This window comes from Podarcis cretensis, assembly GCF_951804945.1.
Source record: "Podarcis cretensis genome assembly, chromosome: 2".
Classification (NCBI taxonomy): domain Eukaryota; kingdom Metazoa; phylum Chordata; class Lepidosauria; order Squamata; family Lacertidae; genus Podarcis; species Podarcis cretensis.
In genome coordinates this window covers 34,866,798-34,894,225 of record NC_137171.1, presented here as the reverse complement: position 1 = coordinate 34,894,225, position 27,428 = coordinate 34,866,798, and the positions used below count along the sequence as shown (strand labels likewise).

Below are 27,428 nucleotides of genomic sequence, written 5' to 3'. Positions count from 1 at the left end.
AGCTGCGTGAACAGGGAGAAGTTCAACACCGGCATATTGCCATTTTGGAAAGGGGGCAGTGATGAGAAAAGCTGGCAGAACTTTTCCTTGCATGCCAGTTATTTAAGAAAAAAGAATTAGGAGAACTCCTTTAAGCTGGGCATCAGTAGACATAAAACACCTTGCTGTAGTCAACTCTGTCTCTTGTCATACAAGGAATATTTGTTTAATACCATTCCAGACAAAGGGGAGGCACAAATAGGAAACTTGCTCAGAACCAATTGAATTCAACTAAGTTACTGCGGAACAAGATCTGCTCACACAACAAATCTCTCCCACCACACTTCATAGCTGCACCTACTAAATGTGCTCTGAAGGGTTAGAGGGTTGCAACCCAGAAGAGGTCTCATTGCATGAGTGTGCATCATTTCATGCGCACATCCCCATGTAGCACCATATTGAATCCCACCCAGTATTGTTATCATTTAATTTATTTATATTTATACCACTTAATTGCCATAGTGGCTTCTAAGCAGTTTAAAAGCAGGAAACCAATTACAAAATATATTAGAGATGAAAGGAAATTGCTCTGTGTTCCCCAGAACAATGGTAGGAGAACCTTCCCACCTACAAAGGTATACATAGTGAGGTCTCCAAAGAGAAGAGAAGAGAGAAGAAAAGAAAAGAGAAAAGAAAAGAGTTTTGTGAGCTTCTCATTTACTGGGAAATGTAAGAAAGGGAAATGTGTTGTCAAGCATTTTGGGGTTGTCTAGCCAGCACTTGAAAACGGCAGACAACATCAGCTCACAAAGAACTGGGGGATGCCAGATCTCACTTATTTTAAGACAGGATTCTTATTTTAAAGAGCTGTCCCTGACTTTGTAAACTAACAGCAGGTGTCTGTTATTTCAGAATATCTTTTAAAAACCCTGAAACTTCAGCTTCTTTCATTTTGGTCTAACAAACCTGGGAAGATACAAAAACAGTAATGGCTGTTAAACTTTCACAAACGTGAATTACAAATGCCTCCTCAAACAGAATGCTCTGTACACTTCAAAGAAAGCTTACCTGCTTTTGTACAATAGAAGTTTGTACAATAGTATGACATATCAGCTTGCATGTTTCATAGCTCTTACTTCCTCTTCCAAACTTAGCAACAGATGTCTATACCAAATGTTCGGGAGCAGGGAAGGGTGGAAACACATTGATCCGAGAAAGGAAGCAGGAAAATCAAATTGCCAGCTTCGTACCTTTAAACTGGAAGGCGTTTGACAAGCTGCGGCTGGACAACCCTGAATGTGCAGTGACCTAGCCCTGTTCACGCTTGTCACTTTTCTTCTCGTGCCTAAGGATAGTCATTCTTTCGGATTGGCCATTTTTATAAGGCTGCAGGAATGTGGGATGTGGAGGTGGTTGAGGAGCATGTAGAGTAGAAGCAATACCGTTTGACTCGCCGAGGAAAAGCTCTTGTTGTTGTTTAGTCGTTTAGTCGTGTCCGACTCTTCGTGACCCCATGGACCAGAGAACGCCAGGCACTCCTGTCCTCCACTGCCCCCCGCAGCTTGGTCAGACTCATGCTGGTAACCTCGAAAACACTATCCAACCATCTCATCCTCTGTCGCCCCCTTCTCCTTGTGCCCTCCATCTTTCCCAACATCAGGGTCTTCTCCAGGGAGTCTTCTCTTCTCATGAGGTGGCCAAAGTACTGGAGCCTCAGCTTCACAATCTGTCCTTCCAGTGAGCACTCAGGGCTGATTTCCTTCAGAATGGAGAGGTTTGATCTTCTTGCAGTCCATGGGACTCTCAAGAGTCTCTTCCAGCACCATAATTCAAAAGCATCAATTCTTCGGCGATCAGCCTTCTTTATGGTCCAGCTCTCACTTCCATACATCACTACTGGGAAAACCATAGCTTTAACTATACGGACCTTTGTTGGCAAGGTGATGTCTCTACTTCTCAAGATGCTGTCTAGGCCTGTCATTGCCCTTCTCCCAAGAAGCAGGCGTCTTTTAATTTCGTGGCTGCTGTCACCATCTGCAGTGAAAAACTCTTACCACAGCTAAAATTCTTGGACACATTAGAGAAAGAAGATGGTGAGGAGTTCCCTCCTCAGCAGATTCAGAGGATTGGGAGTGTCATGTAAGCCACTTTTCTTTTTTTTTTAATGTCCACAAGGGAAGCTGTTTTTGCCTTGCTGCAGCAAAAATAACAAAGGCCTCTATAAAAGTGACAAATTTATTATGACATAAGCTTCCATGACCTATAGCCTGCTTCATGGTGTTATCCTTAGTGTACATGTAGATGCTAACTGAGAATAACACTTCGTGCACCTGATGATGTGGAGTCCATGAATGCTTATGCCAGAGGTGGCTAACCTGTGGCCCTGTGGATGTTACTGCACTGCAGCTCCCATCAGCCCCGACCATTGGCCATGCTGGTTGGAGTTGATGGGAGCCTAACTGACTTCTTGTGAAGATAGAATGGTTGGGGAGCTGGGAGAGCCATATAAGATAACCCAATATAAGATAACCCAATCTTATATTACCGTATTTTCCGCAACATAGGACGCACCGGACAATAGGACGCACCTTGTTTTAGAGGGGGGAGAACAAGAAAAAAAAATTCTCCCCCTCTCTGTCCAGCACCCCTTCAGTGAAGCGGCAGGAGGCGCTGCGCAGAGAGGGGGAGAATTTCCCCCCTCTTGTTTTCCCGCTCTAAAACAAGGTGCCGTTCAGGCGGCTACCTTGGAGGCCTGGAGAGCGAGAGGGGTCGGTGTGCACCGACCCCTCTCACTCTCCAGGCTTCAGGTTCCTTTTGACCTGCTCTTTGGGGCTGGCAGGGGAAGCCCACCACCAGCCCCAAAGAGCAGGTCAGGGAGCAGCGGAAAGGCGCAGCGGAGAGGCTGCTGCCATAGTCGAGCGTCACCTCTCCAGCTGGGAGAGGGTTGCGGGGCTATGGCTTCTTTAGCCCCTCACACGCTCTCCCAGCTGGAGAAGTGGCGCGTGCTAAAGAGGATCCTGCCATAGCTGCGCGTCACCTCTCCAGCTGGGAGAGGGTCGTGGGGGGCTTCTTTTGCCCCGCGCGCGCTCTCCCGGCTGGAGAGGTGACGCATGGCTAAAGAGGCTCATGCCATAGCCGCGCGTCACCTCTCCAGCCGGGAGAGGGTCGCGGGGCTATGGCGTCTTTGCTCCATAGGACGCACACACATTTCCCCTTCATTTTTGAAGGGGAAAAAGTGCGCTCTATAGAGCGAAAAATACGGTAAATATCTGAAGGGCTACAGGCCTCACCCCTGGCTTATGCCATAATGAATTTGTTCGTCTTTCAGGTGCTACAAAAACCATTGAGGTTTTTATTTATTATATTTATCTCACTCTCTTTCCCCAAGGAATATTGGGTTATTTTATATGGCTCCTCCACCACCCAGACCATTTTATCTTCACAGGAAGTCAATAAGATGGTTTAGACTGAGAAAAGGTAAAGGGACGCAGGTGGCACTGTGGTCTAAACACCGTGAGGGAAGCCAGAGCACATGGAAACGCCATTTACCTTCCTGCCGGAGCGGTACCTATTTATCTACTTGCACTGGTGTGCTTTCAAACTGCTAGGTTGACAGAAGCCGGGACAGAGCAATGGGAGCTAACCACTGTCGTGTGGATTCGAACTGCCAACCTTCTGATCGGCAAGCCCAAGAGGTTCAGTGGTTTAGACCACAGCGCCACCCGCACCCTTATAAGGAAACTTAGAGTGGACTCTAAGCTAATAAGACTGGACTCTAAGCTAATAAGTCAATTGCTGCTGCTTCTGTCTAAGGATGTTGCCTCCACCCCACTTCTCAGGTTTTCAGCACTACATCATGCAGCCCTGGTTGGAAGCCTGGAACTTATCTCCCTGCTGCTGGAGGCACAGGCCACTGTGGATATTAAGGACATCAACGGTAAGTGAGTTGTTTTGCTTACTTAGGAGGAGGAAAAAGACCATCCCTGTTATTGTCCCCAGATGCCAGAGTGAGGTTATCACCTGACGCTAGCTCTCACTTCATGAAGGAAAAACTGTCTTTTACAAACAGTATGCTGGGGAAGAGTCCTTTTGGGGAAATGCAAGTTTTGAATAGTGTTATCATCAGGAGGTTGCAACTCCCATCTTCTGCTCCAACTAGAATAATGCCACTCATTAAGCCCCTGCCCACCCACCCCCTACAAGAAGGTTTGTATGCTGGGTGCTCAGTGTATTTGTCTTATTTGGCCCAGAGCACCTCATTCTGTGTTCGAATAGTTGCTTTATTATTATTATTATTATTATTATTATTATTATTATTTACATCTTTCTCAAGGGGATTAAGTAGCATTCCATAAAAGCTGAAACTGTGTTGTTTTTTAAGTCTGGGGGAAACAACTGAAAATAGGTGTTAAAACAATAGGTAGTGGACACCTAAGGTGTAAACCTTTTTATTCAGCCAGGAAAAGTTGCCAAAGCAAAAATGTCTTCAGTTGTTTGCAGGACATTCAGATGGTGGGCACCCATCAGATTAGTCATTCCCACATTATGCAGCCTGTCTCTGTCTCCCTACAGGAATGCGCCCACTGCACTACGCTGCCTGGCAAGGGAAGGTGGAGCCAGCACGCCTGCTTCTACGAGCAGCTGCTTCAGTCAATATGGCGTCGCTGGATGGGCAGATCCCATTGCACCTTTCGGCGCAATATGGCCACTATGAGGTGGTGAGTGGGGGACCATTTGGAAGGGAAGAGATGAGACTTATTTTGTCAGTCAGATCCAGATCATGGTGCGCCAGTCCGAAAGCTGTCGGGTCTCCCATACCTTGGAGCCCTCATAATGATCTAACATGCCTAACACACAACCCACAAAGCAGCTGAACATTGCAGTGTAGTACTGTCACATTAACACAAGTGCCCAGCACGAAATGCAGTAGAGAGCTATGGAGTTTCTTCTTAGGAGCTGTAATGGATCACATTCGATCATCACCTGTCAGAATTTCTAGGTGGGAGAGAGGATAAAAACAGAAGAAAAAAACACCCTGGTCTGAGAAGCAGCAAGTATCTGTATGACGTTTTATCCTGGGCTGAACCCATAAGCAGAGATGCGTACATGTTGCAGATCAAATGCACTAGGAAAAGGAAAAGGAAAGAGAAGCTGTACATCAAGAATATCTTAAGTTCTGATGACTACAGCAGTGCACGTTTATTAAATTTCAATATGATGAGGAAGCAGGGAATAGCTGTCAGAATATGTATGGTATTAAAGGCTTAAATTTTCCGAGCTTTCATCAGACACTGCCACATATTTTCTACTTCTCTGCCCTCTCCTACGGGCTAGAACCTTGCTTTATTTTTATTTTTTACATGGAAGCCTAGATTCTCTGGATACTTGGCATTGTATCAGATACCAGAATCACAGTAAACGTGCAGATTTTTAAAATGTGCACCCCAAAACAATGTTCTTATTGCGTGGAACAGACACTTACCTAGGGGAGGGAGATGAAAATACCACGAGGTGACCTGTACTTTTGTATTACATTAACCTTGGGAAGAACTTGGGGGCTGTCTAGGAAAGGTTTGACTGATACGGATTAGACCTCAGGGATTAGGCCAGCTAGCTGCAGGAGAAGCAGTGGCAGTGGTTTGCTCTGGGTTCCTGGCAGGACCTGTCTTGTACGACCGTTTTGGGGTTTGCTCTGCGGAGATCATGAGGAAGCAAGATGTGCAAAGCGTATGACTACCGGCATTTCCAGCTTCACTTCGCTCTTTCCATTCTTCCTGTCTGTCTTGCAGTCAGAGATGCTGCTCCAGCACCAATCCAACCCATGCCTCATCAACAAAGCAAAGAAAACCCCCCTGGACCTGGCCTGTGAGTTTGGAAGGCTAAAGGTAAACAGAAGTAGCCATAGCCACCACCTGCAAGAAAGTCAACTGAGAGCAACGGGGTGTATGCAACACTACTGCTCCTCAGGGGAGACCCATTGAAATGAATGCACACAACGATTCATATCTGTGGAATTCCCTCCCCACAGAGATGCGTCCAGCTTCTTCACTGCATAGCTTTTGGTGAATGATGAAGACACACGGCTTTACCTTTGACACCTGAGATGTGTATTTTAGTAGTACAGTCATACCTCGGGTTAAAGACGCTTCGGGTTAAATCTTTTCAGGTTGCGTCCTGCGGCCACCTGGAAGTACCGGAAAGGGTTACTTCCTGGTTTTGCCACTCGCGCATGTGCAGACGCTCAAAATGACATAATGCGCAGAAGTGGCAAGACGCGCAGATGCAGGTTGCGTTCTGCTCATGTTGCGAACGGGGCTCCGGAACGGATCCCGTTCGCAGCTAGAGGTACCACTGTAGTAGTAATTACCTGCACTGACATGATTACCATGGACAACATTATTTGGTTGTAAGCCATTTTGGGTTGCCTTCGGTTGCAAGATAAAGGGACTAACAAATATGATGATAATGATGATGGAAATGATAATGTGCTCTGGCACAGCAGGAGTTTCCACAGCTGCTGGCAGTAATGTAGGAAGAGTTTTACTATCTTGTTCCATCCTGTCCTGCAGAACTTTTCTAAGCCAGCTGTGAGCCACTTGCAAAGGAACATCCCAGCTATTAGGGCGGAACAATATCATAACTCAAGATGGCGGCAACTGACATCATTCCCTCACTGTCGGTCACATTGGCTGAGGCTGACAGGAACTGAAGCCCATCAACAGTGGGAGGGGCTCAGATTCCCCATTCCTTCCCCACCCCCAAATTATTTTTATTGATTTTCCACAATTTGTAACAAATTGTCACCAAATCACTACAAATTCCAGTACAAATTTAAAAGCTGACTTCCCACCCCCGATGTCCCCTCTATTTTCCTCCCTCCTTTGCTGCTCCCAATCTAATACCTTTTCCAGCTGTCACTTCAAAATACATTCATCCCTTCTCTCTACACATCACCTGTACAGTTACCAGTATCTGCTATGGCTTTTATACATTGTTATAACCTGTCCTCATAATCGTCGAGTAGAGTAAATAATCTTTTATAATAGTCATTCATCAATTTTGAAACATTTCCTTCTGATACCTCTTGAGTAACACTTTGCCTGAGAAAAACAGATCCTGCTTCCTCCCAGACAACATGCATGCATTCCTCCCTAACATGGCCTTGAACATTGCTGTATGACATCTGGCCCCAGTAATAAACAACTCAGCCTCACTGGTGCTGCATCCAGAGGGTGAAAATGAAACCCCTAGAATTTATGTGTGTGTATAAATATATGATATACATTTCCTCCCCCTAACACTTCCAATCTCCTGGCACCACCCACCCTTCACATTTCGCCAAATTTAATCCTCAATTTTACATACAACCAGCTCATTAATAAATCATTTATAAATATAATCCACATCTCTTCTTCTCTGTCTGAAAGTCTCAGAAGCTGTCAAGATGGCATACACTGTGGTCCACCCTATCCCTTTCACTGTTCTTATTTCCAGCTTCAGGCGGGGTTGGGCTGATGTAATCTCAACAAAATCCATATCTCCTCTCTCTCCTCTGTCCAATGGAGATGTTCAGATTCCCCATTCCTGCTGCTATAAAGTCTTCATACATCTCCAAAGGTCTTCCTGTGCCAAAGAATGGCTTTCTGTGGTAATCATGCTGCTGCAGGCACTTGTGAGTAGGCCCAGGGGTTGTGGAGGGATACCTCCTGTGTAAGGCCTCGCCATGGCACCGGGACATAACACAGCACCCAGGAACCTCCATTCCCACCGCATGCACATTCAGGTCCTTCTCCACCACTCCCACCAGAAGCCAGACAGGCCCTGAGCCTTGCTAATCCCTCCAGACTGCGGAGGCAAAAGCAAGGCCAGCTGGGCCAGAAGGCCTGGGATTCCAACCTGGCAGAGCTGGCGGTGGATTCCTGTCTCCACTATTCAAGACAGGTGCAGAGAGGCTGCTCAGAATTCCTGGGGGTGGGGGGGGGGACTTCCCCCTAACCTAAAGGGCAGGGCAGCAAATGTATGTGAGGCAGGAGGGGTGGGTGGGTATTAGTGCAAGGGACGTGCACCAAAGGGAGGCAATGGAATGGCATCATTCCATTCTCATCCCAAGGCAGGGGGTGGCTTCAATGTCCATTTTTATAACAAATGGGATATAAATAGGGTGATAAATCTCGAGTCACCATAACAAAGAATAGCAGGCCTCTAGTACAAGTTCCACATTGTTTGTGTAGGTGTGTAGGTGTTCCCTGCGAGCAAGGCCAGCTCAAACCCAAAGCTCCCTAAGGTTAAAACTATTTCCCACTGTAGCGACCTTTTCCAGTTTGCAGCCCTGGGCCCTGCATTTGTACCCTTTCTGCCTGCAAAAGAGATGGTTGAGGCAATTGTGATAGCAAGGCCGACTCTGTGCCAAGAGGCACAGGGCTTCTGCCCCTTTGAGAGCTCTGAAGCAAGGCAAAGATACAGCAGGTGTCATCCATCCATTGCCCCCAACCCCACCCACTTTCTTGTCCGCCGTGGTGGAAAAGGAGAAGTGGCTCCTTCAAAGCACTTGGTGTGGATGCAGAACTTCCAGCTACGGATGGAATTTGACCCACAGGACCTTCCCATTTGGCCCACAGCTGGATCAGCAGCTCCTTACACAGCAGGATTGAATTCCCCACACATCGGCTAACGGCTGGGTTGTGTGTGACAATTCTGCTTAGTTTGGATATACAAGATCTCTCAGGTGCATCTGAACCTGCAGAAAGCAGGTTTGATCAGCTGATCCATGGGGATTTCAGTCGTGCTTGGTCACTGTCTCCTTGTAACCTTGCAGGCCAACTTCGACAAGTGGGGGAGACCACTCACCTGTCAGTCGTCTGATATCATTTTGGGTCCCTCGCTTCCTTCTGTCACCCTGCCTCCATTCTTTTGTTCACTTTAGGTGGCCCAACTGCTTTTGAACAGCCACATGTGTGTGGCTCTGCTTGAGGGACAATCCAAAGACACAAGTGACCCTAACTACACCACTCCTCTTCACTTGGCAGCCAAGAACGGGCATAAAGAGATAATCAGGTAAGTCCTTTGGGCACTTCCAGTGCAGGCAGAAGCCAATGGCCTCACTTAGCCCACATGTGCCAACTCAAGTTCCCCAAGGTGCCAGCATGCGCTACACCGCTCTCAGATCTTTCCATCTGTTAGCTCCCCAGCTTAACCTTCCTGAGATTTCAGCTTCTGATCTGAATGTCGTATCTATTTCATGCCTTACAGTGCAGTTTGGGTGTGTTGAGTTCATTCTTACTTTTATATTCTCATGCAGCACCCTATTTTGCAAATGCTTCATTTGTTCCATTCCTTCATGGATCCTTATATGCCGCATGGGGCATCAGAATTTGAAGTGACAGAGCCCTCCTAAATTCTGTTGCCCTCTACATGCTGTTGAACTCCAACTCCCATCAGCCCAAGCCAGTAATGGCCAATGGTCAGGGATGATGGGAGTTGTAGTCCAATAGCATCTGGAGGACTGCAGTTCCCTATCCCTGAATTAAAGGAATACAGAGAATATTGTGTTTACAATGGAATTTCATTCCTAGAGGACCGAACATAGTCAGACCATCACTCCATCTAGTTCAGTACTATTTTTTTTTTTTTTAGTTTTCAATTATTTCTATACTGCTTTATAGTTTGTTTGTTTGTTTGTTTGTTTGTTTGTTTGTTTGTTTGTTTTTTAAAAAGAATCTCAAAGCTGTTTACAATCTAAGTTGTAACCTAAGCATTACAAAATACCAAAGCAAAACGTTATAGATGAAGATCAAATAGTTAACAGGAAAATTAGAAGTTATTGTAAACATAACAGACAGAAATCAATCATAAAAATACAATAGACTCCACATCCTTAGCAATCCTATGCATCCAAGCCTGACACTCAAGCATTCTCTCACCAGCCATAATTACCAGCCAACCAGTTATTAAATGTTCGGTCTACAAAAGCATTTGAACTTACTGTTCACCAAATTACCACAGATCAAGTGAAATCCCTACAGCAGTAGGGTTATGTCTTAAATTAGCACGTTAGACTAAACTACAGGGTAAATACACCCACAGTGTCCTTCTGCCATTTAATCCTTCTTGCAACACAGATAGCTCCCCTGATCATCTCCTCCACCTGCCATCCTTCTCTCTCTCTCTCTCTGCCTCTTACACACACACCAGCCTCTCCAACGGCACACAGTAAGCATCAAGACTTGGGTATTCATTCTGGAGCAATCAGTCACATCTTTTGACTTGCTGGCACTCATTGCTTATATATTCCTTCCCCTCACAGGCAACTTCTGAAAGCTGGAATCGAGATCAACAAACAGACGAAGACGGGGACTGCCTTGCATGAAGCAGCGTTGTATGGGAAGACCGAGGTGGTGCGCCTACTGCTGCAAGTGAGACTAAAAGTAAAGCCGTAGTCAAGGCCGGGGAATGGTTGCCTGGTGACCAAAAGGCTTTTGCCCTTGGAGAGGCTACAGGCCTTGGAGCTGAGGCAGAAATAGGGAACAAAGAAGAGGAGAGGGTGTGAGAGCCCACAGAGGAGACACTGGGCTATCTGTGGGTCAGTTCTGAGAGGAAACACTGTGCAGAAAAGTGTGGTAGCTCTGTCACTCGAGGCAGGAAAAGAATGCGGCCTGCAGCTTGGTGTCATATATAGCACTGAGGAGAAACTCCAATCTCTGGTTCAGTTCTAGTCTGACAAGAAATGTGGTCATACAACCCACCTGTCCTGTGCTGAAAGTACACAAGAGGGAGCTGCTAGCCTCTCTCACACACAAACACCACTTGGATGTGCACACCAACCGAGTGTTCGGTAGCCATGTGAAGAAGTACTGTATGATTCCTCCCTCGTATGGAGTAGCCCAACACACATGCAATTGTCTGCACCTATAATCCATGGCTGTCGAATATGTGGCCAGCCAGAGTCGATGTTAGCATTTGTGTTGAGGCTAGCCAGAGTGACTCTGGAACCACCCATCCTTGGAAATGACTGCAAACAGTGTTACGAAACAGATACAGGGGTTGATTGGTTTGTTTATTGTTTCATTTGCACTTTTAATGCACTTATTTAGCCTTCTCTGCGAACGGGGGTAATGACTGCCTTATGGGAAGCTGAGGCTGAGAGTGTGACGCAAACCCAAGGCCTCCCTGTGTTTTGAATCTGAGGCCTTGCATGTTGTGTGACGTGACCCTCTATAACTGGCCTAGTCTACTTTGCTCTGTGAGCTTAACCTTTTTTCAGACAGTGGGGAGGCAGTCTCTGGGTAAAGACAGGCCTGCTTTCGCTCTCAAGGACTGTGATATTATTAGCAGACTGCCGTGAATATCTCACCAGTGAAAAAAAGTCATGGAACCAAGAAATTACACAAAACAAAAGAATTGCCGTGCAAATCCCTGAAACGAGAAGTAATCAACTATAGAGGTAAATTAAATAACAAAAATCAAAATGTTTAAGGAAAAATTAACCTGGAATTAAACAAAGACTTAATGAGATGCCGGCTACAAAACTTGTTTCAATGAACTAATCAATTTCCTCAGAAGGAAATAAAGAAATTATATATTTTTTTTTTGAATAATTTTTATTATTATACATTTTATAAATTTCCATCCGATTATTCATTTAGTCCCACATACAACAAATTGTAATTATTTTTTGACTTCCTTCAGCGTCTCTGACAATCATCCGTAGTTATACCTTTAATACACATTCCCTTCTTTCGTATTGCCATTTTTCCTCCTTACTCCCATTATTTCTAATAAACAATACTTATTTTCTTTTTTTTACAGTGCCTCTTTAAATCCCACTAGCGTTGTATTCACACCACATATATTTTTCAGATAATCCACAAATTTCCCCCAGTCCTCGATGAACTTTTGGTCTTTAGTATATCTGATTTTCCCAGTTAATTTATCCAGTTCTGCATAGTCAGTCAATTTTAATCTCCATTCTTCTATCGTCGGTATCCCCTCTTGTTTCCACTTTTATAAAGAAGTTATAAACCTTAAATGATTTAAAGTGATATCAAACAAACTCAAGAGCAGGGCTGAAACGCTTTCTTGAGTTTACAAAAAAGGTATGAAAACCTCAATGGCAAGTTTTAAACATAGCCCTATTTAAGAGAACATTATAAGATATCAAAAAAACTGCTCTTGCTTAATTCTAGGTTAATTTTTCCTTAAACTTTTTGATTTTTGTTATTTAATTTAACTCTATAGTCGATTACTTTTCGTTTCAGGGATTTTCACAGCAATTCTTTTGTTTTGTGAATATCTCACCAGCACGTAGCACCAGCACTAGCTCAGCCAAATGCTGAAACCAGCCTAGAATTTTTTAAAGAAAGTTCCCTCAAGGAAGTTGTCCCCCTGTTTCCAAGCCCACCGCTAACTTTCTCTCTGTGGGTAGGGTGGCATTGATGTCAACATCCGCAACACCTACAACCAGACAGCTCTGGACATTGTGAACCAGTTCACCACTTCACACGCCAGCAAGGACATCAAGCAACTACTACGAGGTGAGCAGGCCAAGAAGTATCCCCATTAGGCCCTAATGTGGGGAGGAGGCAGTTGGCACCCATCTTAATAAACCCCTAGGATGTTGCAAACTGGTGATGGGCATGTGGGTGTCAGCACTGAAATCTTTTGGGGAGGGGCAGGGTGGGTACTTAAGGGATACGGGTGGCGCTGTGGGTTAAACTACAGAGCCTAGGGCTTGCCGATCAGAAGGTTGGCGGTTCAAATCCCCACAACGGGATGAGCTCCCGTTGCTCGGTCCCTGCTCCTGCCAACCTAGCAGTTCAAAAACATGTCAAAGTGCAAGTAGATAAATAGGTACCGCTCCGGCGGGAAGGTACACAGCGTTTCCGTGCGCTGCTCTGGTTCGCCAGAAGCGGCTTAGTCATGCTGGCCACATGACCCGGAAGCTGTACTCCGGCTCCCTTGGCCAATAAAGCGAGATGAGCACCACAACCCCAGAGTCAGCCATGACTGGACCTAATGGTCAGGGGTCCCTTTACCTTTAGGGTGAGTACTTGGGGGTTTTCAGCCTCCTGACTTTCACTGAATTATAACGTGAAGGAGCCCACCTTGAAAAGCTGCAGGGGAGGCTGGTTGCAACAAGATGCGTAGGCTGTAGGGCAGAGGAGGAATGAAGCGCACAGCAAGTAATGACGTCCTCTTTTCCCTTTTTTTGCTAATTTTCCTGCCCATGTCTTTCCCCCTCTGTCCCCCTCCTTCTCACTTCCCACTACCCTTTGTCTTCAGAGGCATCAGGAATCCTGAAGGTCCGAGCTTTGAAGGATTTTTGGAACCTCCATGACCCAACTGCTCTCAATGTCCGTGCCGGAGATATCATCACGGTAAGAGATTGGCGGAAGCCATAGAAGCTCCTGAAACGCTCCAAGAGGCAGCCCTCTGCATCTGTTCTGTGATCCCATGAAAGGACCTCAGCTAGGACTGCGGTGACCTATTTGAAAAATTGTAGGCTTACTAGAGTTTGAGGAATAAATTGGGCCCAGTTACGATTTTAATGCAGACCTACTGAATTTGCACTTCTCCAAACCAGTGTGTGAACTGAGAGACCAGCTATGCTTTGAAATTCACATTTCTCTGAATTTCGCACTGCAGTTCTTCAAAAAAAGGTGCATGAAAGTGCACATATCAGAGGAAGGTATCAGCAAAAATGTGTATATAGGTGAAACTAACATACAAAATCCATTATATTGGAGGACATTGCTTGCAAAAATGTATCTGTTGTGGAAAATGAGCTCTAAAATATTGATTAATTTTAATGAGTGCTTTTTTTAAAAAATGAACAAAAAACAAGGCAGACTGGTACATTAATATGGTGAACTGAACCTGAATTTGGAAAACTGAGAAACTTGGAGAAATCAAAAGTGACAGATTCTTCCATCCCTAGTCCTAGCTTGTGTTAGCAGAAGAATCATCTCTATCATATAGGAGGCAGTAGAAGTACTATTGTAATCAGATTTTGTGTATGGTCAAGAGAGTTAAAGGAGGATGCAGGCAAAACAGAGAAGATTCATGAAGTAATAGAAATTACAGTGGATAGGGGAGGTATAACATATTGACAGAGCTGTGTGCATGCCAGAGTTCTGCAGGAGCAAAGAAAAAAGCACAAGCACTGAATTCAGATGAGAAGCTCAGCTTAGTCTTCTTCCTTTTTTTGAACAAGTTTGTAGTCCTCATGGTTGAATAGACAAGTTTGGTCTAATCATAATCATTCTTGACATTTATATTCCCCTTTAAAATGTTCAAAGCGCTTCATCGCATGCAATGACCCTATAATATGTAGGCCTTGTATTTATAGTTTCATCTTGCAGATTGGGGGGGGGGGGGGCGATAGGTAAGAAGAGAATGAATTCCCTAAGGCCACCCACTTGAAATATGAACAGGGGGCTTCCTCCGTCGTAACTCATTCGCTAAGCCACTGTGCTGCACACCAGCTTTACAAAACCCTGCTTTTGTGGTGAGCTTAGATATCATGATCCCGTGGACCCTTTTGACCTCCTGATTCTGCCATCCTATATCCACCCTGTCCCACTGATCATGAGAACTCTTCTCCCACCAGGTTCTGGAGCAGCATGCAGACGGACGCTGGAAGGGTCATATCCATGACTCTCAGAAAGGCACTGACAGAGTTGGTTACTTCCCTCCATCCATTGTCGAAGTCATCAGCAAGCGGACAGGTTGGTCCACCAACACAACTAGGGTGTGATGGGGGGTGCTGCTGAAAAGGGAGTAGGAAAACCTGTGATTTCATTTCCCAGTAAACCCCATTCATTCACTGTCTTCTCCCCGCCTGCAAAAATAACTCCTATCATCGCCGTCACTTCCTACCCTAGCAACTCAATGACAGTGACCTCTCTGCCAACGCTTGCCTTAACACAGACCAAGTCAAACAGCACCAGAGATGCGATTATTCAGGGCACAGTGGTTTCCCACCACCACCCCAGTACTGTTCAAACACACTTTTTGCACGAGAGGAAGCTCCCCACTTTTTCAGCAGGAGGAAGATTGTGAATATTAGAATATCCAAAGGGGCTCCCTTCTGCCGTGCTTTCTGAAAAGGATAACATGGAGGACCTCTTGCAACAGAGAGAGGAGGAACCTCTTTAAAAGGAATAGGGGGAATCCCATCGTTCCTGCTCCTTTCTCAGCAAGGGAAGAATGGGAGTTAAAGTACATTTAAAATGTATTAAACTACATAAACTGTTACTATCATTGACTATTAATATGCAGGTGGCCTGTGGAAGCCTAGCAAAGTGGTGTCTGTATGGTTATAGGAAGCTGTAGTCCTGGGAGTTAAAGGTGTGAATACTTCCACACCTTTCTTTCTGGAAGGTGTTCAGATCCCACCTTAACCAGGGACAAATGTAGACCTTCGTTCCTCAAAACTTACTGAATTGTGGATGCAGCTAAATTGGGGGCCAGCCATGCATGTGGTTTCTGATTGGATACAAATAAGTAATTCTCCTCAGCTCATGGATGGATGCTGCAGATGTTCAGTTTTCTTTGCAGGTGTATATTTACTGCAGGCCACCTGAGGTTGGAGGCTGGAGATAGTTTTTAAGAGATGCTTGGTTCAGGTGGTGTATTTATTCTTCTCACGGCGTGCGTACAAAAACAACACGCATGCACACACATTTCTTTTCTCCCACTTCCGCCTCTGGCCAAACAGGTTTTGCAGGTTTTCGAAACAGTGAAAAGCCACACAACGCTTGTTTGCCAGAGGCGGAAGTGTGATGAGAGGACTATACACATCGTAAGCTGCAGTAACTCTTTGAAACCACCTTGAGCTCTCTTGACTTTCTCCAGCCGTAGACACTATGAACTGGTGAAACTAAAGAACTGGTTAGAGCACTTTGGGAATCCTATTATGTAGGCTAGAAGAAAAAAATCAGGGAAGGAAGGGCAAAGTTCTGCGCTTGCTCCTCTGACTCTGTTGCCAATGTTCATCCTAGACTGCTGAGAGACTCTTTTATAGGAAAAACTCTGTGAAAAGTCTGGCCAACGAATGAGCATCCAATATTCTGTCCCTCTGTATGTTTTTTAAAATGCAGCAGCAGCATCGCCCCTACGTGAACACACATGCTCCATGAGCAGCTAAGTTACAGCAGCCTTCCCCATAGCTGTCCTGTGCAGTGCTTCTGGGACCACGCAGGTGCCCACCCCACTCTCCTTGCCTACACAAACACACACTCTTTCCTGACCCCCGTGTTTTGTTCTCTACATGCAGGCCTGACTCTTCCCCGCATGGCGCCCTTGCACCCGTGCCAGAGCTTTGCCAAGGGCCAGCAGGTTACCACTGCCACCCCTCCCAGTGGGTCGCAGCCTCCACCCATTTCGCCGCAGGCACCCCTCTGCCTACCTGCCCTGACCAGGACAGCCCCAACTCCTGAAAGCCCAGGTCAGGGCCATTGCTGGGCTGGGCAAGCGTGTCCTCCATTCACACTGCCTGGGAATGAGTGAGGACAACTCTGGGGTGGTGAGAAGGAATGGAGAGAAGTAGCAGATGAAAAGGGATATGATTTCAGCTGGGAGTGGAGGTGTAACCAGACCCTCTTCCTCACACATTTGTACCCTGAGTAAATATCTTTTGAAATAATTTTCTCTCTCGTCACACACATACGCACACACAGATACCTGCTTTGGGGGGGGGGGCAGAGAGAGAAATAGAGAAATATTCCCCTTCTGGAAATTTCATTTGGCACTGCTATACCCCTGCAAAATTCTCAGTGATTTATAACTGGCTTCGCTACACATCTTTGTCTCTGTCACAGGGTCCACCTTCCTTAACGTATGCTTTGCTCCTGCCCCTTCCCACCACTGCCCCCCCTTCCCAGTAGCTATCCACCATTTTTCCAGGGGCAGTGGGCTGTTCTCCCCTGTCGCTGATAAACCTTGCCTAAAGGACATGAGTTCATCCAGGTAGCCCCTTCCTTCTGCATACACCTCAAGCTCATCGAGGCCTACCAGCCGCAAGCGTCCAGCCTCGCCCAAAGCATAAACGCATCAGTGTGCACATCCCTGCCACTGATCACACCTTCTTTCCATGCTCATGTGCACATCTGCCGTTGAGGTACCTTCCGTGCTGCACAAACAATACACCCCATCATTGCATGCAAACCTGACTGCTAGCTGTGTCCTCGCAGGCCACATTTCCCTCCCGCCCCCCCCCCCCCGTCAGTCTTCTATGAGAGGGACCACTGCTGCTAGATGCTTCTTTAAAAAGTTGCTTCCCAACCTCACCCATCAGAATTGGGTGGCGGGGAGTGGGGTTGTGAAGAAGGGATCCTCCTCCACCAGGGCCAGGGCCTTTTCAGTGATGGCTCCGACCTGGTGGAATGCTCTGTCCCATGAGACTAGGGCCCTTCAGGATTTAACCTGCTTTCGTCGGGCCTGTAAGACAGAGCTATTCTGCCTGGCCTTTAGTTTGAATTCAGCCTGAACTTTTATTTCCCTTCTCTTCCCTCCCCCTCCCCTTTTATGAAGATCACCCACTCTGAGACCCCACAGTTAATTCTCCCCTGGCCTCCTCACTGGCCCAAGTAGGACCAATTCAGCCAGCTAGCCCTGGGGATTATCTAATGCTTATTTCCCCTAAATTGATTTTTGATTTTTATTGTTATTCATGTTTTTATACTCTATTTTAAGCTGCTTTTACAATTAAGTGTTTTAAATTTGTTGTTAGCCGCCCTGAGCCCGGTTTTTGAACCTGGAAGGGCGGGGTATAAATAAAAATTTATTATTATTATTATTATTTATTATAACAGCTGAATGTTGCTACAGGAAATGAAAAGTCATCCCATGACTGAAATGCCTCAACCAGATACCGAGTGACCTGTCTTGGCAGCCAGGGAAGCCTGCTTGGGTGCTCTGTGGCAAAGCCCGCAGAGAAATCTGTTATGGGGTGCTAGTCCGACCAGCAGATGCCCCCTAGCTTTGCCTGCCTGCTTAGTGCTTGAGGGCCAACTGGGCTCTTCTCCCTCCTTACTACCCCCATGCCAAAATCTATCCTCTCTTCCCAAGCAGCAGGTGACAGGAACAGTGTGGGCAGCGAGGGCAGCATTGGCAGCATCCGGAGTGCTGGCAGCGGTCAGAGTACTGAGGGCACCAATGGGCAAATCACTGGACTCCTCATTGAGAATGTCAAGGTAAAAGGGGCATGAATTTCTCTGCACCAAGGCATGAAACCTGCTGTTCACCCTACTGCTGCCACGCCTCAGTCTTAGGGAAGCTTTTAATGTTTAACAGACCACTGTACAGTGGTGCCTTGCAAGACGAAATTAATCCGTTCTGCGAGTCTCTTTGTCTTGCGGTTTTTTCGATTTGCGAAGCACGGCTATTAGCAGATTAGCGCTATTAGCGGCTTAGCGGCTATTAGCTGCTATTAGCGGCTTAGCGGCTATTAGCGGCTTAGAAAAAGGGGGGGGGAAGGGGAAGAACTCGCAAGACGTTTCATCTTGCGAAGCAAGCCCATAGGGAAATTCGTCTTGCGAAGCACCTCAAAAGACGGAAAACTCTTTCGTCTAGCAAGTTTTTCGCCTTGCGAGGCATTCGTCTTGCGGGGCACCACTGTATTTTAATACTTTGTTGGAAGCCGCCCAGGGTGGCTGGGGAGACCCAGTCAGATGGATGGGGTATAAATAATAAATTATTATTATTATTATTATTATTATTATTATTATTATTATTCCCAGTTTTTGCTATCTCCTGTTGCCTGTAGACTGAGGTTGTTCATACAGTCAAAGGCAAAGGTGTAAGGAAGCAGAGGTGTAAGGAAAGGCAAAGGTGTAAGGAACCACTTTTTTATTGTAATGTAGTCTAGTTTCAGACTTCTCTATGTCACAGTGGGCTGTGTATTTGATAAGAGCTGTGTTGGGTGCAAGGGATGCGCTTAATCTTGTTTTTCAAGTCATATACTCTCCCACCCTCCCTGCTGCTTCTCCACTTTCTCGCCCAGATCTTGAAGATGATAGGTATTCATGCACATGACTTGGTTCCCCAAGATTAACCTTGCTTCTTCATAGAGAAAAGACTAAAACATCAACTATTCTGGTTTTGGCTGCAGATACCAGGAAGGGTGGAAATAGCCTGTGGGGGACCTACATGCCTAGAATTTGGCTATATGGGCAGCAGGAATTCATGTGCCCAAACAGTAAAGTACAGAGGAGCATCACATAACCCTTGGCACATTCAGTTGGTCAGGATTGAGCCACAACTGCAAACAATCCCTGCATGGAAAAAACTGAGCATGAAGAGAAAAGTCACAATGTTCACCCATTTAATGGTTCTCTGGTACAGTCTTATTTCTGACCTGAGTCTTGGCTTCTTTTCTTTTTTATGCAGCCACTTTCACCGACTGGTGAGGATCTTCAGCATTCTCACAATGGCCAGACGAATTCCGTGATAGGTAAGAGGAGAGACGAAAGGGCTGGTGGGAGATCGAAACTGACATTGCAAACTCAGTAAATAGAAAGCAGAGGGATTTTAAAAATGGTGAACGTCTGTAGGGGGTTTGCTGTCTGCCTGACAGGGTCAATAAGCAAGGGAGTGGTGAGAGGTGCTGTCAGAGCTGCCTCTAGGTCCCAGCTCACAGAGGACCAACGCTAGGCTGTCGTAATGTACAAAAGTCTTTATTGAAGTTCAATTTCCATTTCAAAGCCGCAGCGCGCAGCCCTACATCTTAAACCCTAGATCGGCGAAGTCCCGTCTGAGTCTCCTCCCCTCTGACACCAGTTTAAGATCCTAGCCCTGCTCCACCTTTTCCGCTGCTCTCTCCTCCTCTGGGTCCTCCTGCCCGCTGGGGCATTGCCCTTTCTGGACTCTTCCGACGCTGAGTCGCTTAGCTCCTCCCCCTGCCTCCTGCGGGCTTTAGGACCCGGTTCCCAATCCTCATTCTCTGCTGTCCCGCGCTCCTGTACATTTGAACTTGCCTCTCGCGCCAACCCAGTGACCTTTCTCCTAACCGTTACACTACTTCGGTCACTGCTTCCCTCTTCCGGGATACTGGCCGGATCTGACCTCCCGTCCGTTGTCCGACTTTCTGATGGAGGCGTGGTCAGCCCTGCCTCATCTTCTCTCCCTGGTGGGGAATGCACTGGCCCCGATCCTTGGGACTCTTCCCCCCCACTCTGCTCTGGTGGGGAAGCTGGTCCTGATTTCCAACTACTGCTCTGGGAGTCCCTGCTGCCCCCTTGCTCCTGGGGCGTTCCCCTTGGGAACCCCCTACCCCTGGCCACTGGCGCCCCCTTCTGTGAATCTTCCGATTCGCTGGAGAGGCTCATGGAATCCCTCGGTCCACTGTCCTCTTCTCCTACGCTTCCCTCGGATTCTTCCCCTTCGCTCTCCATCTCCTCTCTTCCCTGTGCCTCTGCTCCTGAGCCCCTGACAGGTGCGTTCTTGGTGACTGCCCTTCAGTTGTGCAATGCCCTTCCCAAATATCTTTGGGGGAACCTTCCCAACCTTCCTGTTTGAGTTGACAGCCAACAGCAGCGTTAAGTAGGTAGCGGCTGATGTTTGGTTTCTGTATAGTTCACATATGAAGTAAGATAATCCATTTTAGTCCTTGAGATGGTATGGGATAGAAATTATACTAAAATTAAAATAGTCCAGATTAACCTGTGGTTCAGCTGTGAATACATACCTTGGTTCTCGAACGCCTTGGTACTCGTACATTTTGGCTCCCAAACGCCACTTTTTGAACGTTTTTCGGAAGCTGAATGTCTGACACGGCTTCCGCTTGAATGCAGGAAGCTCCTGCAGCCAATTGGAAGCCGCGCCTTAGTTTTTGAACGGTTTCAGGAGTCGAATGGACTTCTGGAATGGATTATGTTCGAGAACCAAGGTACGACTGTACATAATTTTATTTGTATACTTCCTTTCCATAGCTCAAACCGTGCTCAAGGCAGCTTACAACATGAAAAAACACATTAACTGGAACATAGCAAATGTAGTCATAAACAATAAATGAATCATTAAAAAGTACAAAACCAAACTGAACAATTTCCTCATAAATCACAACGGAATCTAAAACAATGATACAAAAAACCAACAGCAACAACCCACCCCACCAAAAAAACCCCGGACTCTTTCTGGTTGAAGCTTCTGGGACAGTCAGAACATTTGTGTGGTTTCTCTCCTATGTGGCTGATCCTGTTCCTCAGGAGGGAGGTGGTCTGGAAGAAGCACTTCCCACAATGCAAGCACTTATAAGGCTTTCCCCGTGTGCAGACTTTGATGCCTTATAAGATTCGGGCCGCTACTGAACATTTCCCCACGCTCCTCTCTGTTCACAAGTGCCGGAAGTGCCACCGCTGCCTTCATACATTCAGTCATTTTGATGAGGCTGCTTTGCAGCACCCACACAAGCCCCACTGAAATAAGCGAGTGTTGTGTATCTAGGAACAGGCTTCCCTGGGTTATTTTGCCCTGCGTTGATTCTGTCCGAGGCTCCATGGGCCTGCTCTGACCGTGCTCTGGCTCCTTTCAGGAACACTGGGGCACCAGAACCTCTCCAACTGTAACACCAACGACAGGATCTTCTCCCACCAATATCTACGGCCAGAGCAGCTCCTGGAAGGGAAGGTACTGAAATCAATCTAACTAATGTTTTATATATACACCTATGGGTTCTAGCATCAGGCTACTCCCCGTAAAAGGGAACAAATTTGAATGGCATCGGTGTAAAACAACCTTGCCTCAGTCCATCCTAGAGTTAGACACACTCTCCATTAAAATAACTCAGTGGATTACAGCATGCCCCACTTATGCTGTTCTGTGGCCCCTGTATATGTCTTATTTTTATTTGGACAACTCATTTAGAATGACTTTGGGGGCAAGAATTTGTCCATGTCTGTTAATTTTATCAAGAGAACACCTTAAGCTTGGTATTTGGATTTTTATTTTTATATATATAGAAAAACCTTTCCCTCCATAAGGAATAAAGAGGTCCTAGTTAGAAAGTTCCGGGAGTTGTCAGCTTCTGGCTGGTCACAATACGTGGCTCAAGGGCTGAGTTCAGCTTGTTGAGCAAAGCAGTCCTGCTTGAATCAGTTAATGGTAAAACCGTGCATTTGATTGATGCTGTGGATCACACAAGATCCTGCTGAAAGAGCCATGGGCAGGGAAGTGGTTATGGACAAAATGTGGCAAAATATGGGACCAAAAAAAAGGAAAAGAAGAGGAGTTATGGGTAAGCGGCAGATCCAGAAGGCAGGAAGTCGGATATGAGCTGGAAACTTAAGCTGTTGGCTGGGCTTGCCAAACTGTTATAAGCATGAATTATGGATTATTTTTCTTGCTTTTGTGTGTGTGTGTGGGGGGGGGGTAGTTATCCATTCTCAAGGAAATCTGTATTATCTGGCTGAAACACTTTTGACACCATAGAATTATAGTATTTGAATATTAAGTGGTGTTATTTTTTCCATTATTATTTCAGTGCTCACAAAGACTCTGTAGAATGCTGTCCCATGTGGGGTTACCACAATATATGCATTGGATTGGGGAAAAAACTGAAAAGCACAGTGGGTTGCTGTGGAGCCAGCAAGTTCAGGATTGATGAATTGGTCCTAAACAGAGATGTGAAGGCTCAGGGAAAAACCTGGGAAAATTCAGGGGATGGGTTTCTTCCCCATTTTTTCAGGGGGTTTCCCAGCTTTCAAATCTCAAGTCCCAATTAAAGAACATAAACCCATTGATACCTGCCTTATTTTATTTTTTAAAAATCCCTATATGGTAGGTTAGGCTGAGAGGCAGTGACTGGCCCAAGGTCACCTAGCGAGCTTCATGGCTGAGTGGGGGATTCAAACCCTGGTCTCCCAGGTCCTAGTTCGATACTCTAACTACTACACCATGCTGGCTCTCCGATACCTGCCTTATTGGGACCAGGTTAAATGGCCAGGGTACCTTTCGACTGAGCGCTAGAGATTGAGATTGACATAGGGGCATGTGATACATTCAGGATGCACTAGTGCAAGTGCTCCATCATGGATCTCCGTGAAGTGATTGCAGGAGTGCATTGGCCCCTCCCAGTCCACACCACTGCCACACAAGGGACTTCTCTGTCTCCCTTCTGCAGGATGCTGAAGCCATTTACAATTGGCTGAGTGAATTCCAGCTGGAGGGCTACACAGCCAACTTCCTGAATGCGGGCTACGATGTGCCCACCATCAGCCGCATGACCCCGGAGGTAAGGCATGGGGAAGCAGAAAGGGCTGAGCAAAAGGGAGGGAGGAAGACGTTTTGGTTTCCCTGCCATCACCCATCTGCACCGTAACCGCCTGGTGTTTTGTGAGACCTTCCCAGGAGTGCCATTGCAGAACGTGCGCTGCACATGATTTATGAAGCATCCTGTGCTAGACCACATAGTACACATGCCTGCTTGTTAGATATTAATGAAGGCAGCTGTGCCACTCTTCTTTCCAGGACCTCACAGCCATTGGGGTGACCAAGCCAGGCCACAGGAAGAAAATATCCGCTGAGATTGGGCAGCTTAGCATTGCCGAATGGCTCCCAAATTACATCCCTGTGAGTATCGACCACATCCCTGTCAGCTACATCCCTGCCAGTCAATCAGAATCAGGGTGCAACCCAAAGCCCTGAAGACCTGGGCAAAGGGGCAGGTTTACTCGGAGGGTTATGGGGTTCTTAAGCTAACCACCTCGTGGCTGCAAAACGTACTCTTCATGACTGAACTCAAGCACCATCTCTGCCACAAACCTCTTACGTTGCATTGACCAAGTCTTCGTTTCCCTACTTCTGTCTGTGAAATGGAGCTAGCAGTGACCTTCTACAGAGGGAGGTTGCAGAGCACATTTTAAAATAATAATAATAATAATATGCTGCATAATAATTTACTATTTATTCCCCTCCTTCTCAACAAAGGTTTGGATGCTAACTAGTCTTCTGTGAATGAAAGAGTTTCTTCTGTTTGTGGAGAGAACCGGAATGCAACAGAAGTGCATTAGAAGTGGCATTTATTTTATTTTATTTTATTTTATTTTATACTATACTATACTATACTATACTATACTATACTATACTATACTATACTATACTATACTGCGCCTCTCTGGCTGGATTTTTGCAGCCAGTCTCCCCTTTCTCCCTACACTGCCTCTAACGCTGCTCAAGAAGGTCCCCAAAGCACCCAAAGCAAATTGTCAAGGGGCTGCAGGGGGGAAAGGAAACGGGCAAAAAAATGCCCCCCCATTCTGCTGGTGGGAGCATACCATGAGCAGAACTCTGCCTATTAGGCACTCCCACCAGCAGAACCTTAATTAGAATCTAAGCCATTGTCACTGCCTGGGCTTTCCTTGTCCATTCTGAATGTCACAAGGTGCAACTTTTCAATGTCACAATGTTAGAAACTGAGATATGAAAGCCAGGAGCTAAATGGCACCTTAAACCTAGCTTATGGGCTCAACAACAGAATGTCTAGGTGCACTTTTTTTGTAACAAGAATACAAAGCTGAAAATGAATGAACCGCAGCTAAAAAATTATGTTCATTTTTCACACGGTCTAGTCCTTCTCCTGCCCATCCCCCTAATATTCTTAAGAGGGTCTCTTCTCCAGTCTCCAGGGAGTAGCTGGAAGTGGGGAGGCAGAAAAAGGTCCTCCTTTCCTTCCACTCTGCAGTTTTAATCCGAAATCTTAGGCGCAGTACTGCACCCAGAGCTCAAAAACAGCTTGCGCTAATGAAATAAATTCCTTGTCGCAAAATGTGCCTAGAACAATGGGAGTTTCGAACACTGGTTCTGAGTCTTCTCTGTCAGGGACACTTTAAGTATTGATGATGATAACGATAATAATAATAATAATTGTGTCACTTATGTTATCCTAACCCTTCTCCAAGGAGCACAGGGTGCCATACACGGATGTCAGGGACTCAGCGGGAGCGCAGGGAGGAGAGGAGATGGAGAGCGAGGGGGAGCAATCCGAGGGCAGCGTAGGAAAATATGACAGCAGCCCGATAGATTCCATGAGCCTCTCCAGCGAATCGGAAGATTCACAGAAGGGGGCGCCGATGGGCAGGGCAAGGGGCGACCCAAGGGGGACACCCCAGAAGCAAGGGGCCAGCGGGGACTCCCAGAGCAGCAGTTGGAAATCAGGAGCAGCTTCCCCACCAGAGCACAGTTGGGGGGAGGAGTCCCAGGTGTCAGAGCCCACATATGCACCACCAGCGAGAGAAGATGAGTCAGGGTTGACCATGCCTCCATCGGAGAGCGAGTTAACGGTCAAGAGGAAAGTTGCAGGCTGGGCGCGCGCGCCAAGTTCAAAGGTACAGGCGAGCGGCACAGAAGGTAGCCCGGATAGGGAACCAGGTCCTAAAGCCCGCCGGAAGGAGGGGCAAGAATCGTCAGGGTCAGCGTCAGAGGAGTCCAGGAAGGATGAGACCCTAGCGGGCAGGAGGGCCCAGAGGAGAAAGGAACTTAGGAAGAGGTGGAGCAAGGCGAGGGTCTTAAACTGGTGTGGAAGGGGAGGAGACTCAGACGGGACTTCGCCGGTCTAAGGTCGAGACGTAGAGCTGCACGCTGCGGCTTTAAAATGGAAACTGAATCTCAATAAAGACTTTTGTACATAACTACAGCCTAGCGTTGGTCCTCTGTGAGCTGGGACCTGGAGGCAGCTCTGACAACAGCGTTCCCCCACTACCAGATTTCATCCTTGTGACATCATTTATAAGCACTAGATATTTTAGGTGGCAGCTGTAAGCCTATGTGTGGAGCTGATGGCATTTAGAAACTTGCGTCTTTCTGCCTGTGGGATGCTCTTTACTGATAAAGCTCCCAAAGACTTGCTCAGGCAACTTCCTGTGGAAAGCAGCGTGGGATTTGTTATAAGAGCTCATCGTGGTTGTGCTGTCTTCTAGGATGACCTAATGGAGTGGCTGAGTGCCCTTGGACTACCCCAGTACCACAAGAAGCTGGTGAGCAACGGCTATGACTCCATCAGCATTGTGACAGATCTGACTTGGGAGGACTTGCAGGAGATTGGCATCAACAAGCTCGGTGAGGAGACAAGAGGGGAAACCAACAGGGCTGCTTGTTTCAGTCCTGCACTACATAAACATGAGTGGTGGGGAACTGCATCTGAAAGGAGCTCCATACAGTGGCCTCCCTTGCATCTCAGTGCTGCAGAAGCTCAGCTATCCAAAGATGCTGTATTTATGGTGGCTCTTTAAATTGGCTGGAGGCACCCATGAATGATCCTGCTCGTGGTGTTTGACTAACCGCAAGATGTCCCTATAGAGCACAGTTTCCCAAACTTGGGTCTCCAGCTGTTTATGGACTACAGTTCCCATCATCCCTGGCCCACTAGTCCTCGCTAGCGATGATGGGAGTTGTAGTCCAAAAAACAGCCGGAGACTCAAGTTTGGGAAACTCTGTTTGAGGGAGCCTTCACAAACCAGGCACCTTCCAGATGTTTTTTACTGTGGCTGGTGAGAACTGTAGACCAAATTTACCATAATGAAATGTGGAATGAGAAGGCACTTGCCCTTTCTTTAAACCCTGCCCTTGTTCCTGGAACATGGGAAACCGTGGTTTGGCCATGCACTGGCTTGGTGCTGTTGGACATTTCCTACTCTTAAGGGGAATCCTTCCCCCTGTTATTGGGCAGCTGTGCAGCATGCACAACCTTCACAAACCTCTCCCAGTCAGGTGAGGTGGTGGAAAGCAGATCCCTCTCAGTTTGACTTCACTGACTGGGAAATACAGAAACATCACACACATACCACTCTCCCACACACAAACAAGGGCCATTTGAACCTGCACATAAGAAGGTATTTAACCCAGAATATGCTCATTGTTGGTTTGTTTCCCAGGCGCATGTGTGCTGACTAGCATTCTTAGGTGATTGCTCACCCTTAGAAACAGTGATTTATTTATTTCAAATAGAGGCTACCCATCTGTTATGTTTCCTCCCACAAAGACAGCAGTGTTCCCCTCCCCTTGCTCAGAACGCAGCATTGGGTTTTGACCTGGGGTAAGGAGACTGTCCGTTTCCCCCTGTTTCATGAGGGAAGCATTCTGGAGGGTGTCGCTTTTAGCCCAGTCCTTCCCGCCCTTCCCCAAAAACCTCGGGGTTCAGGGTCCCCCGCTGAATAGGAGGCACTCCCCCCCTGCCCCCGCCACTGTGTGTTTTCCTTCCCACCTTCTTTCATGGCCTGATTTGACGAGGAAGAACTTGTTCCCATGTTAGGGCCTCGCCATCCAGTTTAGACTGGCTCACTGCCAAAAGGCCGCTCTGACAAAGAGGGGGAGAAAAGGGGAGGGGGAGCCATGCCCCCTTATTGGGAGGCAATAATTAGTGAGGTATTTGGCTGTGAATCAAATTCCCAGGGTAATTGGATGCCTGTTTTGGCAGAGGGGAAGACAAGCCCCGTTCGTAAGTGTCGCCAAAATATGCC

General features: G+C 46.8%; 1 protein-coding gene across 5 annotated transcripts in view; it reads left to right on the top strand.

Moving 5' to 3' along the window:
- Positions 1 to 27,428, top strand: part of CASKIN2 (CASK interacting protein 2) — a 102,364-nt gene that overhangs the window by 66,047 nt on the left and 8,889 nt on the right. For 2 of the 5 annotated variants that reach the window (XM_079965892.1, XM_079965896.1), the window contains 14 exons: positions 3,819 to 3,916; positions 4,552 to 4,697; positions 5,769 to 5,864; positions 8,903 to 9,033; positions 10,283 to 10,403; positions 12,401 to 12,509; positions 13,258 to 13,352; positions 14,585 to 14,702; positions 18,049 to 18,170; positions 19,366 to 19,429; positions 21,509 to 21,603; positions 23,096 to 23,206; positions 23,443 to 23,544; positions 25,890 to 26,028. In XM_079965892.1, the coding sequence (XP_079822018.1) occupies positions 3,819 to 3,916; positions 4,552 to 4,697; positions 5,769 to 5,864; positions 8,903 to 9,033; positions 10,283 to 10,403; positions 12,401 to 12,509; positions 13,258 to 13,352; positions 14,585 to 14,702; positions 18,049 to 18,170; positions 19,366 to 19,429; positions 21,509 to 21,603; positions 23,096 to 23,206; positions 23,443 to 23,544; positions 25,890 to 26,028 (1,547 nt within the window). The remainder of the gene's footprint in view (positions 1 to 3,818; positions 3,917 to 4,551; positions 4,698 to 5,768; positions 5,865 to 8,902; positions 9,034 to 10,282; positions 10,404 to 12,400; positions 12,510 to 13,257; positions 13,353 to 14,584; positions 14,703 to 18,048; positions 18,171 to 19,365; positions 19,430 to 21,508; positions 21,604 to 23,095; positions 23,207 to 23,442; positions 23,545 to 25,889; positions 26,029 to 27,428) is intronic. The other 3 variants (XM_079965895.1, XM_079965894.1, XM_079965893.1) reach the window with 3 other exon arrangements.